Source organism: Ricinus communis, chromosome 2, assembly GCF_019578655.1.
Source record: "Ricinus communis isolate WT05 ecotype wild-type chromosome 2, ASM1957865v1, whole genome shotgun sequence".
In the NCBI taxonomy this organism is placed as follows: Eukaryota; Viridiplantae; Streptophyta; class Magnoliopsida; order Malpighiales; family Euphorbiaceae; genus Ricinus; species Ricinus communis.
Genome location: NC_063257.1, coordinates 26,498,804 through 26,515,706, shown reverse-complemented (window position 1 = coordinate 26,515,706; position 16,903 = coordinate 26,498,804). Strand labels below are relative to the sequence as shown.

At 33.6% G+C, this 16,903-nt stretch overlaps 1 protein-coding gene across 1 annotated transcript; it reads right to left on the bottom strand.

Annotated features, from left to right (window-relative positions):
* Positions 1-6,737: 6,737 nt before the first annotated feature.
* Positions 6,738-15,682, bottom strand: LOC112535524 (cation/H(+) antiporter 4). Its single transcript, XM_025158129.2, has 4 exons — positions 15,267-15,682; positions 10,354-10,600; positions 8,982-9,986; positions 6,738-8,881 (listed from the first exon to the last, which is right to left on the bottom strand). The coding sequence occupies exons 1-4, from the start codon at positions 15,680-15,682 to the stop codon at positions 7,772-7,774; spliced, it is 2,778 nt and encodes a 925-aa protein (XP_025013897.1). The 3' UTR covers positions 6,738-7,771.
* Positions 15,683-16,903: the final 1,221 nt, after the last annotated feature.

The following is a 16,903-nucleotide window of genomic DNA, read 5'->3' as shown; positions in this document are numbered from 1 at the left end:
AAAACAGGATGACCTTTCATACTTGGATAATAATTTACCAAGTGTAATAACTCGGTAGATTGATATTGTGGTGTTTGGTGTACGTAGATCGTCCTTGAAATGATGCACTGACCATGTGTTATATGCTGTAAGATGAGCTCGACACGTTTAAAATGGCGTCTTTAAAATAATAAACTGAAGGTATGCTAAGTGCTCTAAGATGAGCTTGGTGCGCCTAGAATGACGTCTTAAGGTAATGACTATATGTGATGGTTGCCATAACTTCTGCCTCAACCCACTTTATGAAGTGCTCAATGGCTACAAGTAGGAACTTCTTCTGACTTGTTGCAGGTGAGAAAGGCTTGAGGATATTCATGCCCTAAGCTATGAGTGCCATAGACTAGTAATTGGACATTGCATTACAGTAGGTAGATGAGATATATTCTAAGGCTCTTAACATTTCGTGCAAGTCCTATGAGCTTCTTTGCATCTTTACACATGGTCGATCAAAAGTAACCTTGGAGGATGGCTTTCCTTGGTATGGTGCTAGCTACTTCATGAGCACCATAGATTCCTTCATAGATCTCTCTAAGAACATAATCTGCTTTTTCTTTCGAGATGCACCTAGACCAAGGATGAGATATTTATTTTCTATATAAGATACCTTCTTGAAAAGAGTACATGGCCGAGGTCTTTACTATCTTAGTCGCAACATTCTTGTCCTATGCTAATTTTCTTTCTTTGAGGTATTGGATGATCTCTTTCATCTAAGGGTCGTACTCTTTAATGACCAATACCTTTTCTTTTGCTATGTTGGGCTTCTTAAGTATGTACAACAAGACGTTATTTCTTGGCTCACCTTGCGAGGTGAGCTTAGCTATAAAGTTAGCTTCTTTGTTTTCATCTCGTGGAACTTGGATGATACTCTATTGGCCCCCACCATCCTTAATTCTCTACAATATAGCTTTTGTCCGACTTACATACTTGGTGAGATCAAGGCCTTTAACTTTGAAAACCCTATTATCTGACTGACTACCAACTGTGAATCACTGATGATGCTCAGATACTCGACTCACATTATTAGTGCCATCTCTTAACCAATGAGCAGTGCTTCATACTCGACAACATTATTAGAAACTTTGAACTTAATTTCTACCAAGCTTCTAAGCTGAACATTATTCGGTCCCTCAAGTAGTATACTTGTTTCTTGCCCTAGTGATAATAGATTTTCTTTCAAGTTACAATGTCCATTTGACAAGAGCTTCGTCAATCCTTTCTATACTTTTAGGCATGCTCATCTCAGCCACGAAGTCAGCTAATATTTGTGCTTTCATACCCTTTCTAGGCTCATACTGAACATTAAAAGCTCCTACATGGACTGACTAATCGACTAGTTTCCAGATGTCTCTGGCCTCTATAATGCCTTTCTCAATGGTAACTCATTCTGACTATTACCATTATATGCTTGAAAACACTGTTTGAGCTTAGTAATAGTGGTGATGATAGCTAGAGCCAACTTTTCCATCATGGGTATCTAGTCTTTGCCCCTTTCAGAACTTTACTCGTATAATAAATAGGCTTCTACTAGCCATTATCCTCCCTGACAAGGACGAAGGTGATGGTTTCCTTAGTCGCTGCTAGATACAAATACAAGTTTTCCCCACTTAAAGGTCTACTAAGTATGGGTGGCGAGATTAAAAACTTTTTTTATCTCCTCAGAAGTTCTCTGACATTCCTTTGTCCATTCAAAAATGTTAACGTTCTTCAAAGTCTTGAAGAATGATAGACATCTTCTGACTGAGCAAGGGATGAACCGACTAAGAGCTATTATCCTGCCATTTAACTTCTGCACCTCATTGATGCTACTTGGGGGTCTCATCTCTATGATTGCTCTAACTTTCTCAAGGTTAGACTCTATCCCTCTTTACGAGATCATAAATCCTAGGAACCTCCTAGCCTTTACACTAAAAGCACATTTATCAAGGTTTAACTTAAGCTGATAATTCTCTAAGATGTTGAATGCTTCCATAAGATCTCTAGCATGATCCTCAGCCCTATCCAACTTGATAATCATGTCATCCATATATACCTCCACAGTTTTATCGATATGATCTTTGAACATAGTGTTTACCAATCTTTGGTATGTTGCTTTAGCGTTCTTTATACCAAAAGGCATTACTGAGTAACATAAGGTACTTATATCCATGATAAAAAAAGTCTTCTCTTCATCAGACTTAAACATCTTGATTTGATGATATCCTTGAGCAATGTCAACAAAGCCATAGACCTTATAACCAACTCGTTGAATCCACTAACAAATCAATATTGGGGAGAGGGTAGCTAACTTTCAAATAAGCCTTATTCAGATCTATAATATCTATACACATCCTCCACCTCCTATTTAACTTCTTAACTAAAACCACATTTGTTATCCAGTCAGGATACATTACCAGCCTGATGAACCTAGCCTTGACCGGCTTGTTGACCTCTTCGATTATGGTGATCTGCCTCTTAGGAGTAAAGCTTCCCTTCTTTTACTTAATTAGCTTAAAGGATTGACATTCAACTGATGGGAGATTATACTTGGATCGAACCCGATTCTCTCAGAAGGGGAGCTAGCAAACATGTGCTTTTTCTCAATAAGCACTTGCTCTATACTTTGAATCACTTGATTGGAAAACTCAATGCCAACCTGAACTACTTTCTCTAGGTGTCCGCATAAAAAGAACATTCTTAACTCTCCCATTGGCTCTGCTTTTGCTAGACCTTCCAAAGTTGGATGCATAAAGGCTTCTATAAGGAGTACTTGGCATGTCCATTCAAGTGCAGTAAGATAACACTCCTTCGCCATCTTCTAATTGCCAAGCACAGTAATAACACCCCTAGAAATGGAACTTTTTACCTTAAGATAATTGATACTTGTGGCTACATTTATTTCCACCGGCATAGGTTTTTTGAAAGCAAATGGAATATTGATTACCATGAAGGAAGTTCGCCACTTCTTGGTCGGTCCCTTAATTCTATTTGCTTTCCCAGTCTTCTCTCGAGCTCTACCTTAAGCTCGGCTATCCCCAAAGCCTGCACTGGCTGGCTACCTAAGCTAAAAAGTGGAGTTGTGCATGGCTTTAGATTCATCACTCTCCCACCAATGACCTTGTAGCACTCTAGAGTTATGATGTTAACCGCTTACATGGTCAATAAATAGAATCCTTACCCAGTATTCTCAATGAATCCTAAGATTACTGGGGCATCTTGGTAAGGCATTTCAATTCTTTCTCCTTCCTTTTCTAAGAAAACTATATTTGGTAGTTTCTCATGTTCGACCATCATAACTCGACCTCCTTTTCTTTTGGAGCTCTTAGCAATAAATATAGCTCCTCCAAAGATCATATAAACATCATCTTTCTAGGAAACTTTCTTTCTTAGGGACTCCTCCCAATCTCTATCTCTTGATCCTTTGGAGCCACTAAAATTTTTGTCCTGGTCGAACTGACCATCTTTTCTAGCAATAGATCTCTTAAGGTTCCCCCTCTCAATCATCGTGTTAATCTCTTAACATTAATACAATCCTCTATATCATAACCATGATCATTATGAAATTTACAAAACTTGTTTTTGTTCCTGAAATTTGCAGTTTGCTCCCTTATTGGCTTTGGATACCGAATATCTCCTCTATTCTTATGAATCCATATTAAGATATTGGTCCTTGATGTATTCAATGGAATGGAGTCTTTCTCATTACTGCTTCTGGAGTCACTCTTACTCTTGTCATCCTTATACACTTGCATAGGTTAATCAAATTTACCTTTTGACCAATTATCATGATCGATCCTTCTTCCCAACTCGGTAATCTTCTTCTAACCTAATGAAGCTGAGAGTTCGGCCTATAAGCTCAGCATGACTCTAGTGGATATATGGTTAGCGAATCTTTAAACTTGTTCATACAAGTATTGTCGGTCATTGCATCTATAGTTGTATCCTAGTTAAGCTTCTCTACTTGGACAGCTTCCTTATTGAACCTTTCCATAAAATCTTTCAGACTCTCATCATGTCTATAATACACTTCTTTAGATCACTGAACCTCTTCTTCGGAGGTATGCTAGTGATAGACCGAGCTTTAAAGAATTTAGCAAGCATAGAAAATCGTATATGGAGCCATTTGTCAAGCTTTGATACCACTTCTAAACACTTTCCTTTAGGGTTGTCAGAAAAATCCTACACATGATTGAATTTGACACATTATGCAACCCCATCTCAATATTAAAATTATTAACATGACCTAGCGGATCCCTCAAACCATCATAGGAATCTCAACTTCTCAACAAGTGCCCTGCTAGGATGCTCGGACATAGGGGATTTCCTTTAAAGAGGACCTCATCTCTCATTACTCTCCTTGTACAGTACTTCTTCAGAGCATCATTTATTTTCTTATTGGCAGTTTTCTTGATCCATGCAGAATTGTTAGTTTGAGAGCCGAAACTCTCTCTTTTAACATCTCTAGCTTGATTATTCCTTTTTTGAGATCTATTATCCTCTGTTTGAGTATTTGTTGTCCTCAAAGTTTGTACAGTCATTGGCGGACTAATATCAATGGTATGATCAGTTGCAGTAGGAGCTCGGCAGTGCTTATAGGCATAGCTTGCCTCGCGAGTGTCTGAGCTAAAACACTTCTATAATACTTCTTCATCTCCTCTACTTACCAATTATACATAGTAATAATGTCCTCTGGCGATGACTGCCAAGGACTTTGAGGAAGACTAGGAGATGGAGATCGACTCTGAGTTGTAATAGGCAACATGAATAATAGGGCTCGAGACATAGGTGTTGGAGGCCTCTATCCCATCTCCTTTGTCAATCAGTAGAAAGATCTTCAACAAGGGGTGCACCTCTTTAGGTATAGTTTTCACTGAAGATTTACTCAAGTGTGAAGTTGTTGTGAAAAATATTTCTCCTCTAAGGTTGGGCAGATGGTATGATCGGTCCAATAGGACCTACTGATAGTTAACCGATTGATGGTTAATTGACTTGTGGAGAAATTAGAGGTTGAGTAGGTGGATCACTTATTCCAACCCTAGTTTTTGTAGGAAGAACATCTTCAATTTAATTTTGGTCAAATGCCATTTAGCTTAGTGATGTGCATTGTTTCACACATGTTTATATGCCCAATTACTTGCGTTTTTATGCTTATTTATCTTGTTTTATATTAGAATCACTTGTGTTTTGGTTCCTTTTATATTTCAGGTCATCATTGATGAACATTATCAGTGTTTGAGAGTGATACGTGCGAAAACGAACTAGAATTCATCAAAATTGGACAAAGGCTCACGCTTTAAGGTTGAGCACGGCCTAGGTCAAGGCAGTGCTGATCAGCATGGCCTGGACTCTAGCCATACTGAACCATTGGCCTTTGATCTTCAAATTTGACTTTTTGGCACAGTTCTGAGGCCACCACGGCCTCCAGCACGGCCCGCGGTGGCTCAGCATCAGCGAGGGCACGGTCAGGGAGCGAGGGGTTGATTTTAGATTCGGAGGTTCAGCACGGGCTTGACCACGACCGTGCTGAATTAATTATATAGGTTTTTTTACTTTGTTTTGAGGAGTTTCGCATTCCTGACCTTGGAACTCATATACGCACACAAGCCATCTCTTTCCAGACTTTGACGCTTGACTTCGGCAGACCATTTCACGCATTGAGGGACGGATTTCAGTGGTTCAAGCATCACATTGAAGATCAAGAGTGGATTTTGAGACATTCAAGAGGTAATTCGTGGTTCATTATTCAGAGTTGAAGATTGAAGACTGTTCATCTGATTTGAAGAAGAAGGGTGTACATGTTTCCAATTTTCTCTTCTGTATTTGTTCTATATTTTGTTTTATTCATTAGCATGAGTAGCTAGAGCTGCTGAACCCATTAGGGTTCCTTTGTTTGTTGGATTGTACTTCATGTTTATGGGATTTTAATTATCAATTCTTGTATTCTTTTTACTTTAAGTATTAATAAGATATCGCATTATTCATGAGACGTTGTGAATTATATTCTTTAGATTGCTTTCTGTAATTGATAAATTCATTAAGTAATTGAAATTTTGAATAGTAAGAACTGGTTAATAATCACTTAGAGATAAAGGTAATTAACTAGCCGGATTAAGAATTAACAACTCTTAATAGCAGTGGATTAATCTTAAGGCTAACCTAAAATCAATCGTTAGGAAGAGGTTCCGTCGTTTAGGTTCTTAGGCTTAGGAATTCGGTGTTTTCGAGAGGAAACTCAAATTCAATTTATAATCCGCTCACGGGTAATCATAATTGGTAATCAATCTAATTTCTACCTTTGTTAAATTCCAACTAGCTTAGGTCCCCCTTGGGTTTTCTTTCTTTTCTTGACTGTTTCATTAAACATTTGCAGATTGCTTGGCATTTAGTTAATCATTTAGCTTGCAACTAGTGATGGATTAATAACTTCTTTACTATTAGTTTAAGGTTAGATAACATAAGACACTGGAGTAGTTCTAGGCTCATCCTTTCCTGAGAATATGACATTGATACTCGCCATTAGTGCTAGTCTGCATTGATAGTCACTGCCTTAGATTGTAGCTGCATCTTTAGCTCACCATCATCACTAGCTTGATGAGATTAGAAAATAAAGCTTTTTGCTCAAAGTTTCCTACAAATTGTGCCAATTGATAACTCGATCAACAAAGATGAGCTATCAACAAAATCTTTAAGGGTTGATCCAATCCCCGAAGTACCTGCAAAGATGGTTAAAAAGCACCGAACAAGATTGTCTAGCCACTTATTCCGATAATTAAGTTAGTAATTTGTGAAAGCATGGTTTAAAGTATAATGAGTGTGTAAAGTAGCATACACTTGTAAATTTTTATCATAGTTCTTTATATAGAGATTAAAGGTCTTCTCGTCCTATTAGGAGAAGAACTTGGTAGATGTAGGTCATCGTAGCTATATTAGGCTGTTTTTTGTATTTTCTTTGTTATGCATTAAAAGTGGGAAACACCGGGTTTTGTATTCAACCCGAACTACTCCACTTTTTTTTTTTTTTTTTACTTTTGTCTTCTTCATTTAATATGTTAATTTTCACTCTCATCACCTTAATTTTGGTTTATGTTTAATTCCATCAATTATATTTTAAATTTAACTTCTTTAATTATATTTTAAACCGAGCTAAATAAAATAAATACTTGTATCGGATGAGCTTTTGAAATAATAATAATAATAATAATAATAATAATAATAAATAAAACAGGATATGTGTTTTAAAAAAGAATAGTATTTATGGATAACAAAAATAAAGCTAAACAAATTTTCTATCTCTTATGTTCAAATATATAATATCGGTATTTAAGATCTTTTATCAGTAAAAGATTTTTTTTTATTTTATTTTCTGTAGAGAGAGTTTGAGCTAGTACTTTAGAGAGTTTCTTTTGATCATTTTCAACTTTGTTACTTTTTCCAATATTAATAAAATTTATCTTACTTATAAGTATCCTAATTAATAATTAAAAAGAAGTAAAAACAAGAATTTAAAATTCTAAAGAGTTTAGATTTAATTCGGATTCATCTTATTTTTTAATTTGTTTAAAATACTTCAAACTCAATCTAAATTTAATCACCAATATAATTTTACGGAACTAAATTTAGATAATAGTAATAATTTCAAAATTAAAATATATCAAAAATTAAGATTTTAAGACTAAACCATGTTGCAGGGATCCACGGTAAAACTAGTCTAGAGTTTTGAAAAACACACCAAATTCCTACATCTTAGTATTGTACACTAACTTAATTGTTGTTGTTGTTGTTGCATAACTAATATTGAAGCTTTGCAGTTGACATCGGATGAAGCCAGCAGGTCTCCTACAACACCTAGCTCAGGAAATTCACTCCATTCTGCAAGTCCTGTTGTTCGTGGGCAATTTATCCCATTACGTCTACCAACAATAATAAGGTCATATTGGCACGCCATTCCTCTTAATATACATGCAGTTTGGGTTCCATCTTTCACCACCACCTCTTTAAAGGTAACGTACCGACTGCCACCAGTATTATGCTTAACATCCTTCAACGTCTCTGAATCAAGCATCTGTTCCCAAGTTGTGATGTCTTTCTGGTCATTTGCGACCAGATTAATCACCATTATGGTAATGGCAGACGACCCTATTGCCATGCGTTTCGCAAATGTTAATGCTTCTCTATCATCATTACCCCCTAGGAAGATCATGGCGACACGCTTAGGCGACTGCTCTGCTTTTGTACGTCTGAGGTGGCCACGATTGACAAGGATTCCTATAGAACAAGGGGCTCTCTCAAGGATATTATGGTTAAGAGCCCTTATGGTAGTGTCTTCTGACACAATAGATCCAGCAGAAGACCAATTTATATGGAATGGTAGGATTATAAGGGATGCTAGCTTGTCTAGGGCAAGGGTACATATATCTTCATGCATCAACTTTGGTGGTGAAATTGCTGTAAAAGTGCTTATGGATACAGCTCCTATGTTCTTTTGCTGGTACTGATTAAATGATGTGATGACATTGTCAGAGTAGGAATGCTTAGAGACGCTCTTGATTTGGATATTGTGGGAGATAAAGATTGGAGAAGCTCGACCAATTAGTTTCATAAGGTGAAGAACAGAAACAGAAAGGGGCTTCTCGGGGTTTGGACAGGAAGCATCTAGGACATTAATTGCAGCAGTGATATCATCTGGACTGTGAATGCACACAAGAATACGCAATTCCGAGTTATACCTGAGATTCAATATGTTTCTTTTCTGGTAGCCAGCATATTTCCTACAAGGATCATAGAGCTTTTTCACAAGCATTGGCACAATGGTTGCTGTGACTAGAACGCTTACAATCAACAGAGTAAATGTTTCACTTGAAACAATCTGCATATGTACCGAAAGCAGCAAATGGCAATGGCCTTAGCAAGCTTGTCAAGAAAAAGAAACAGGAAAAACAGTCAAGTTGTGGGCAGAAAATACTTACTTTGTTGTCTCTTAAGAAGCTATAGGTTGCCAACTCTACAATGCCTTTGCAGCTCATAACGAGGGCAAGTGCCAAAGAATCATTCAGAGGCATCTGGCAATATAATGAAGCTATAAGGCAGGCCCCTAGCTTGGCTGTTAAAGTCACAATAATAAGGATGATTTCCGCTGTTATCAAATTTTTGTTCAGCCTGAGAGTTCCGAACTCAGCTCTCATGGTTGATGTAGTAACAAATAATGGTACGAAAATGCCTGAAACCATACAATCAAGCTTATGTACAATAGCTGATCCTAGTGGAGGTCCATCAGGAATAGCCAAACCAAGAATAAATGGTCCAAAGAAAATCGATTGGCCATATGAATTAGAAAGAATGGCAGTCCCGAAAACCATGAAAATGATAACATGAATGTACATGTCCTTTACAGGCCTTCCTTTCGGTGTCTGCTTAATAATCCAAAACATTGCTGGCCGAATGGCAAAAATAGAGAAAGCAATAAAGCCAATTATACATATAAGGCTTCTAAATGCCATCTGAACTGAACTTTCTTTCCCAACTGTAATCAAGGTAGCTAATGTGAACAGTCCAACAGTACCAATTTCACCAATCATTGCTGCAGATAGTCCTAAACGACCCAGTTCAGAATTCAAGATTTTGAGATCAGAAAGAAGGGTTGATATGACTGGAAAAGGAGTAGCAGAAAGCACTGATGTTATAACATAAAGGTTGCTTGGTAAATCTTCTGCCAACCAGGACCTCTCCAACAAAACTTCAACAGTAAGCCCAAATACTAAAGGTGCAGCCAGTGATAAAAAACCAATCGCAGTGGCCTTTCCTCCTGTTTTAAATATCATGCTCACATCCATCTTAACTCCACATACAAACATGAACAATGTGTAGCCTAATGTGGCCACTGTGCCAAGTATATCTTGACTGTCAATTGTGAACAGCATGTCCTTGAATTCAGTAGAACTCCCAAGTAAAGAAGGACCAAGGATCACTCCAGCCTATATCAAGTTAACACAATTTTTAAATTTAACTATAATTATATAATATTAATATTATATATATATATATATAGTATTATATAAAAATTTCATTTTATGTAGTTTTTTATTTATTTATATTGTTTGAAATACATATTTAATCGATCTTCAAATTTATCTGATTCAAATTTGAACTTAACTCATTTTTATCCGATACGAGATTAATAGTGTATAAATATATTAAAATCAGACTTTATTACATAATTCAATCTTTCATGCTTGTTTTTCTTTTAAAAGTACAAGAGAAGTAGCAAATGAAAATAGAGTAAGGTTATCTAGAAAAGAAATAAAAGGGAAAATGCATTAAGAAGAGAATGCAAGAACTTACAATAAGTTGTGAGATGATAATAGGAAAACCGAAATGCTTGAGAACAAAATGACAAGCTTGTGTTATGAAGAAAATCATAATAATCTGCAATTGCAACAATGGCAATGAATATGTCAAAACTGAATTAGGAGAGTTTATGTTCTCCCAAATGCCATTTGAATTAATATTTGGTGGCAATTTGGTGCACATAATCTTCTGATTGGAGGCAATTTCCATTTTATGTCCTATTACAACTCGCCTATCTTTTCTTTTAATTTAAGAGTAAAATTTTAGAGAACCAGAATAGGAAAAAAAAGAAGAAAGAATTAAAAAAAAGTAAAAACTATGGACAAAGAAAACAGTCATTTTCTCTTATAGATCGAGGTGCAGTTTGGCCACCAAATATTTAGTGTTTTTAACCATAATTATACAGTATTAATGGTTCTAAAATTGTTAATATAATTTTAAATATACATTAAATGGCCAAGTGTGCACCTATTGTTCTTTTATTTGTTTTAACCGACTACGAGCAAACACCATTTTGCTTGGTGATTTATGTGCAACTCGAAGTTGTATATGTCTCAGTGAACGATTGTCTGTTTTCAGTTATAACAGAATACAAAACTGAGAAAATCATTTCTTTTTCTGGGCATGAAAGGGAATCAAAACAATTATAAGTAGTTTATATTTAATTAATACTAATTGTCTACTTTTGCAATCTCCAACTATTGTTATTAATTTAATTGTAAACATTTTAAATTCATAAAATTTAAAATAAATCTTTTTACTATAGAAAAATATTTACATCCATAAAATTTGAGTAAAATTAAATTGAACATATATAATAGTAATTCAATAAAGAATATAATTGATAATATACACATAAGATAGAAGAGATTGTTAATATATTAATTAATATAATAATTATTATTTATATATAATAATATTGGAACTATAATTAATATAATATATTTAGTTTAAATTATTATTTTATTAAAAAGTAATATATTAATTAATAAATTATTTATATTGCTATTTTTAGAATAAAATTATTATTTAATTAAAAAATGATATATTAGTTAATGTAAGATTATAGTATAATATATAAATATAATAATTTGAATAAACATAAAAATTACATATCAATATTATTCTTATGTGCTAAAGATATTCTACCGAGGCTTTTATCTATCTATTACATACATAAAAGCACTATGTAGGAGAGAATTTTAAACTGATTGAAATATCTTTAAAATTAATCAGTAATTAATATAATTTCAACCTATTCTATTATAATTGATATATATAAGTAAAAATTGAAGAGAAAAGATCAGAAAAAAAAAGTTAAATATTTTTAATTTGATTCTATTGATATATTAATTATGCCTTTATTATTACAATATTTATTAATAGAATTAAATGAATTATTTCAAGTGGGCAATAATTTCTTATATACTAAAAGTTCAGTTGTATTGTTATAACTTAATGTAAATTTTAATGCTATATTATGTGAATAAGAAAAATCTTGAGATATTTTTAAATTTAAGAAACTCATTCTTACTTCATTTTTTAGTAAATTAAAAACAATATATCAAGCAATTTGAAAATAATGTTTATTTACTAGATAATATTTTGTGTTAATCTTTTGGCCATTCTATCATAAAAGTTTAAAATTCAACTCTTTTATATTCTTATTTTTTCACCATTTTTTCCTTGAAAAATGCATTTTTATTTTTCGTTTCCTTGTACTTAGATTAATATTCAAAGTATTATATTATAATATTCAAAAATTTGAAAAACATATTAAAACTGAAAATACTAAACTTTTTTATATTTTTTATTTATAAACATGGAGATTTTATTTTAATATCTTTTATAAATAATTATTAAACTAGTGTAACTATATAATTTTAAGAAAATAGATAAAAATTCAGTCCAAATAAAGTATTTTCATACTAATAAAAATATAATTAGATAAAATAAATATATAAAATTTAGTATTGCCATGCGTCATTAAATTAAAATAATAAAACTAAAAAAATCAAATTATTTTATAAGATGTAACTCCTAAATTTATCCGAGATTAAATGTCCATTAAACTTATAAAAAAAAAACACATAAAAGTGTCTTTGCAATTAACGTTTTATACTGAAATGATCGTGGTTCTTTTCATAATAAAAAAGTATCATTTGATCTAGTTTTTTTATATTTCTTTATTAGCTTATAAGTTAATATTTGTAAATTTCATTGATTTAATATTAGTATAATATTTTTATTTAATAACAAAATTATTTATTATGTGATTTAACATATAACTAACTACATTGAATTCATGGTATATAAAATTAATGTAATTTTATTAAGAATAACATGAAATAATTTTAAATTGAAATGATAATATTTTTAGAAGTATTTCGATAGTTAATTTAATAGTAAATCACCTACAAATGATTTTCTTATTGAAAGTTAATATTTTATTAATATTTTGTTATAAAATAATAATGATTTTAGATAGTAAGGTGTTATTCTTTTATGCATCAAGAAAGGGGTTGAATTGGTGTATGGAAGATTAATGGGAGATTAAAAATTCAATTAAAAGATTAGATAGAAGAGAAAGAAAATCATCATAAAAACTTATAGTGGTTCGGATATTAACCAATTCTATATCCACTCCCCAACCTACATTGGGTATTTCACTATCAATGATCCTTTTGCAGGTGTAAGATCAAACTCAAGTGTTTTCAAGTTCACACTCAAACTTTTTCTTAAGAGTTCTCTAAAGGTGACCCTCAAACTTAGGTTTTAGACTCACATTAAACCTTACAAGAGCTTTTATTCCTAGGCTAACTCACAAACCCTTACCCAAGTGTTTAAGGCTAACACTCAAACCTTTATAGTGCTTTATGGCTCACACTTAAACTTATACAAATAGAATTTAATATAGAAAGATGAGAAATTACTTTGCAAGAGTTTGGGCATAATAACCATTGTCTAAGTCTTTAAAAGGGATATTTATACACGTACCAACCTTTTAGAGACATTACAAATAGCTCACAATTCATTAAATGTAAAATAAAGATGATTTGACGAAAGTAAGTTTTTATAAGAGAAGCATCCTCACGCTTTCTGAATATAGTCATTAGAACTCCAGCGACTCTTGACACGTGGCGTAGTTTTATCGATTGATGGCACAACTTCACTGACTTAGCATTTAATGCGAATGCTGCTCTCATAATGGAGAAGGGCCCTCGCGGTTGCTTGAAGCGACCTTAGAAACGTAATCGTGGTTAAGCTCGTGCTACTCTTTGTCATATTCTGTCTTTCTCTTCAATGGGAGGAGCCCTCACGTTTTACAAAGAGAAGACTCTTTAACTGCCAGGTGTCAATGTCTTAATCGGAGGCTTCTAGGTGACTTTGAGTAAAGCGCCCCCACACTTTTGAAAGCACCATCGCACTTTGATATTCTCTAAGACTTTTTGTTTAATGCTTAAGTCACTTTAACACTATATAATAGACACTCAAAAGATGAAATTAGTACATTTTAATTTGATTATCAAGATCAAAATCAAGATTCTCAAAGTCATGAAAGGACTTAGACTAACAATATCGCCCCTTTTGATTTTGAAAAATAAATTGAGCAAAAAAAAAAAAAAGCAAACTGTACATAGAATACATAAAGTGCATATGTTCCCCCCTAACTCATGAATAAGTAAAATTAGAAAAAAAAAGTATTTTTTAGTTGATCTCTCCCCTTTAATGTTAGAGTTGATTAATTTTTACACAAGTTCATATTCTCTCCCCTTTTGTCAAGATCAAAAAGGAAAATACAACTTGTTATTGAGAATGGATAGAAAGGATTAAGAGGCAACCAATAATATTATGAAATAAAATTTCAATTATACCACTTGTTGATTATAAGCAACAACAATAAAAATTAAATACCAATTATGCTTATATCCATTTTATTCCATTTTATCCACTTCCATTGAGTTGGTGAGCGAAATAAAATTGATAATTGATTATTTTTAGCATTCACCATCCAAATGCTAGCTTTCTTCGTTTGAAGTGGATTGGAAGTTGCCCTATAAGAAGATCAAGAGATGTTCTTTTTTGGTACCCACACAAACTTGGATCCATAATAGTTAGTCTTGAAAGGGTACTCAATTTGAGGTAAGCCTTACTAATATAACAAAATATATTTACATGCCCAAATTTCATGCAAATTGAATATTAGATTTGAGGCTCCTTTTGTTCAATGGTCTTCTTGCTTGGAATTTGGGTCTCACCACATTCCTCTATCTATTATGTATACAAGAATATATTTTATGTGATTGTGTGTGCTTGTTGGCACTCTTCTTATACATGAAAGCATGATTAGTCCTTTGAAACTTATCTCTTGGACCTTGTGGTGCCTTCCCTTTTTTCTTAGGGAGAAGAGGCCTAATGTGTGCTTTAACCTCCTTTAGTTGATGTTTAAGGTATAGAGACTTTAATAAAAAGAGAACTAGATACGGATGATGATGATGAATCTCCATTGAAGCCTATACCATATTTAACAAGAGAAGATCTTTGGGATACAATAAGTGTATCAAAAGCTTCCTTCCCCTTATGAAACTTCGAAATGGAATTTCTTAACTCCTTTACTTCATTTTTCAAATCATTATTTTCTTTATGCAACTCATTAAATGATGAGGATTTTAAAGAGACTTCATATAAAAAGTCTTTTAGCTCCAAATTTAAAAAAGTAATACTAGAAAATTGTTTTTTTTAATTCTTTACAATCATTTTCTAGTTCAACTCTTTTCTTTATAAAACTTCATTTTAGAATGATATTTTTTACATTTCAAAATTATGGCTTCTAAGAGTTCAATATCAATAATCTCATCCATATTATGACCATAATCACTATCACAAGTATGGGATGAAGAACATACCTCATTGGAGTCATCCTCCATGGCCATAAAGTAAAGGTTGCTAACTTTTTTTTCATCTTCTTCACTTGAAGAACTATCATCCTAAGTTTCCTTGTATGCTTTCTTTTTCTCCATCTTGTTCTTAGTTTGTAGTAATCAACCTTGACATAGCCTTGCTTGCCATACTCATAATAAATTATATCTCCACTAGAGCTTGAAGAAAGTTTTTTGAAATGTCTTTTGTCTCTTTTCTTTTTCTTAATGATTTTCTTAATCCTTCTAGAAAGCATGACAAGTTCCTCATTAACATTATCACTTGATTCTGGTGCACTTGAGCTCTCACTTTCTTGGTGATGCTTAGTTGAGCTCTCAAGGGTAAAGGACTTCTTTTTGCTTTCTTTTTCCTTTTCTTGCTTTTCTTCCTTCTTGAGAGCCATCTCATTGGTGAGAAGCTTACTGATGTGCGTAAAATACACACATCTAAATGAGGTTTTTAAGAATAATTTTATGGACATTTGGATGTGAATTGGTCCCAACACTCACCCTATGCGTCTGTTTGTGTGCATTAGGTCCAAAAGAAGTCAAAGAATGATAAAGGGAAGAATTGGAGCATAATTGGACGTCAAAGCTGTCGAAACAAGGTAAGTATGCGCATGAGGAAGCTGAACATGGCCGTGTTGGTTTCAACACTGGCCGTGTTCCTAACACGGGCACCAACATGGCCGTGTTGGGTGCATCAAACATAAAAGAAAAAAAATTTTTTAGGGAGCATGGCCACAGAGAGTAACACGGGCATAAACACCAGCCCATGTTGGGAACACGGGCATCAACACGGTCATGTTGGCGGCGACAGGGATAATTAATTAAAAGAAAGAAGAGAGGAAAGAAAGAAAAAAGAGAGCGAGGGAGAACATCCCAAACCCTAATATTTCTCTCTCTAAGGGTTTTCTGAGCTGGAAACAAGGGAAAAGGAGACTTGGATCAAGGTTTCAGTCGGATTCCCTTTAAAGATTGAAGATTGGGCGAGGTTCGTTGATTGGTTTTCAAATCGAGCAAGAGGAACAAGAATCGATTCAGTTTGAGCAAGAGGAATTGGGGCTGTCTACTCTCATCTAAGGGTGTAATCGGGTTTTCTCTACCTTTACTCATTGTTGTAATTGAATTCTTGTGTATTTTGATAATGAACATGATTAGCTAGATTGATTAAATCTATTAGTATTTCTTTACTATGTTGGCTTAGTATTATATTGTTGGATTGTTTGAGTTAGTTTTATATTCTTCTTGCTTTCAGTATTAATAAGATAATGCATTATTCATGAGACGTTGTGAATTATGTGTTTAGATTGCCTTGTGTGATTGAGAAGTCCATTTGGCAATTGGAATTTTGAATAGCAAGAACTTGTTAATAGTCGCTTAGAGATAAGGATAATTAACTAGCCGGATTAAGAATTAACAAAGCTTAATAGAGGCGGATTAAAGCTTAATGCTAATTTAAGAATCAATCATTAGGAAGAGATTCCAATTTTAGGTTATTAGATTTAGGAATTCAATTATCTCGAGAGAGAAACCGAATTCGGTTAAGAATTCATCCACGAGTAGCATAATTAGACTCACCAATCCTTAATCTTTTGTTTGATTGCCAACTAGTTTAGGTTCCC

Excerpts from the sequence above, each read along its gene's own strand:
- LOC112535524 (XM_025158129.2), bottom strand. The coding sequence starts at position 15,682 with ATGGCTCTCAAGAAGGAAGAAAAGCAAGAAAAGGAAAAAGAAAGCAAA. Across the intron at positions 10,601-15,266 it reads TGGAGGATGACTCCAATGAG|AAAAGATAGGCGAGTTGTAA; the intron begins GTATGTTCTTCA and ends TTAAATTAAAAG. Across the intron at positions 8,882-8,981 it reads GCTTCTTAAGAGACAACAAA|ATTGTTTCAAGTGAAACATT; the intron begins GTAAGTATTTTC and ends GTACATATGCAG.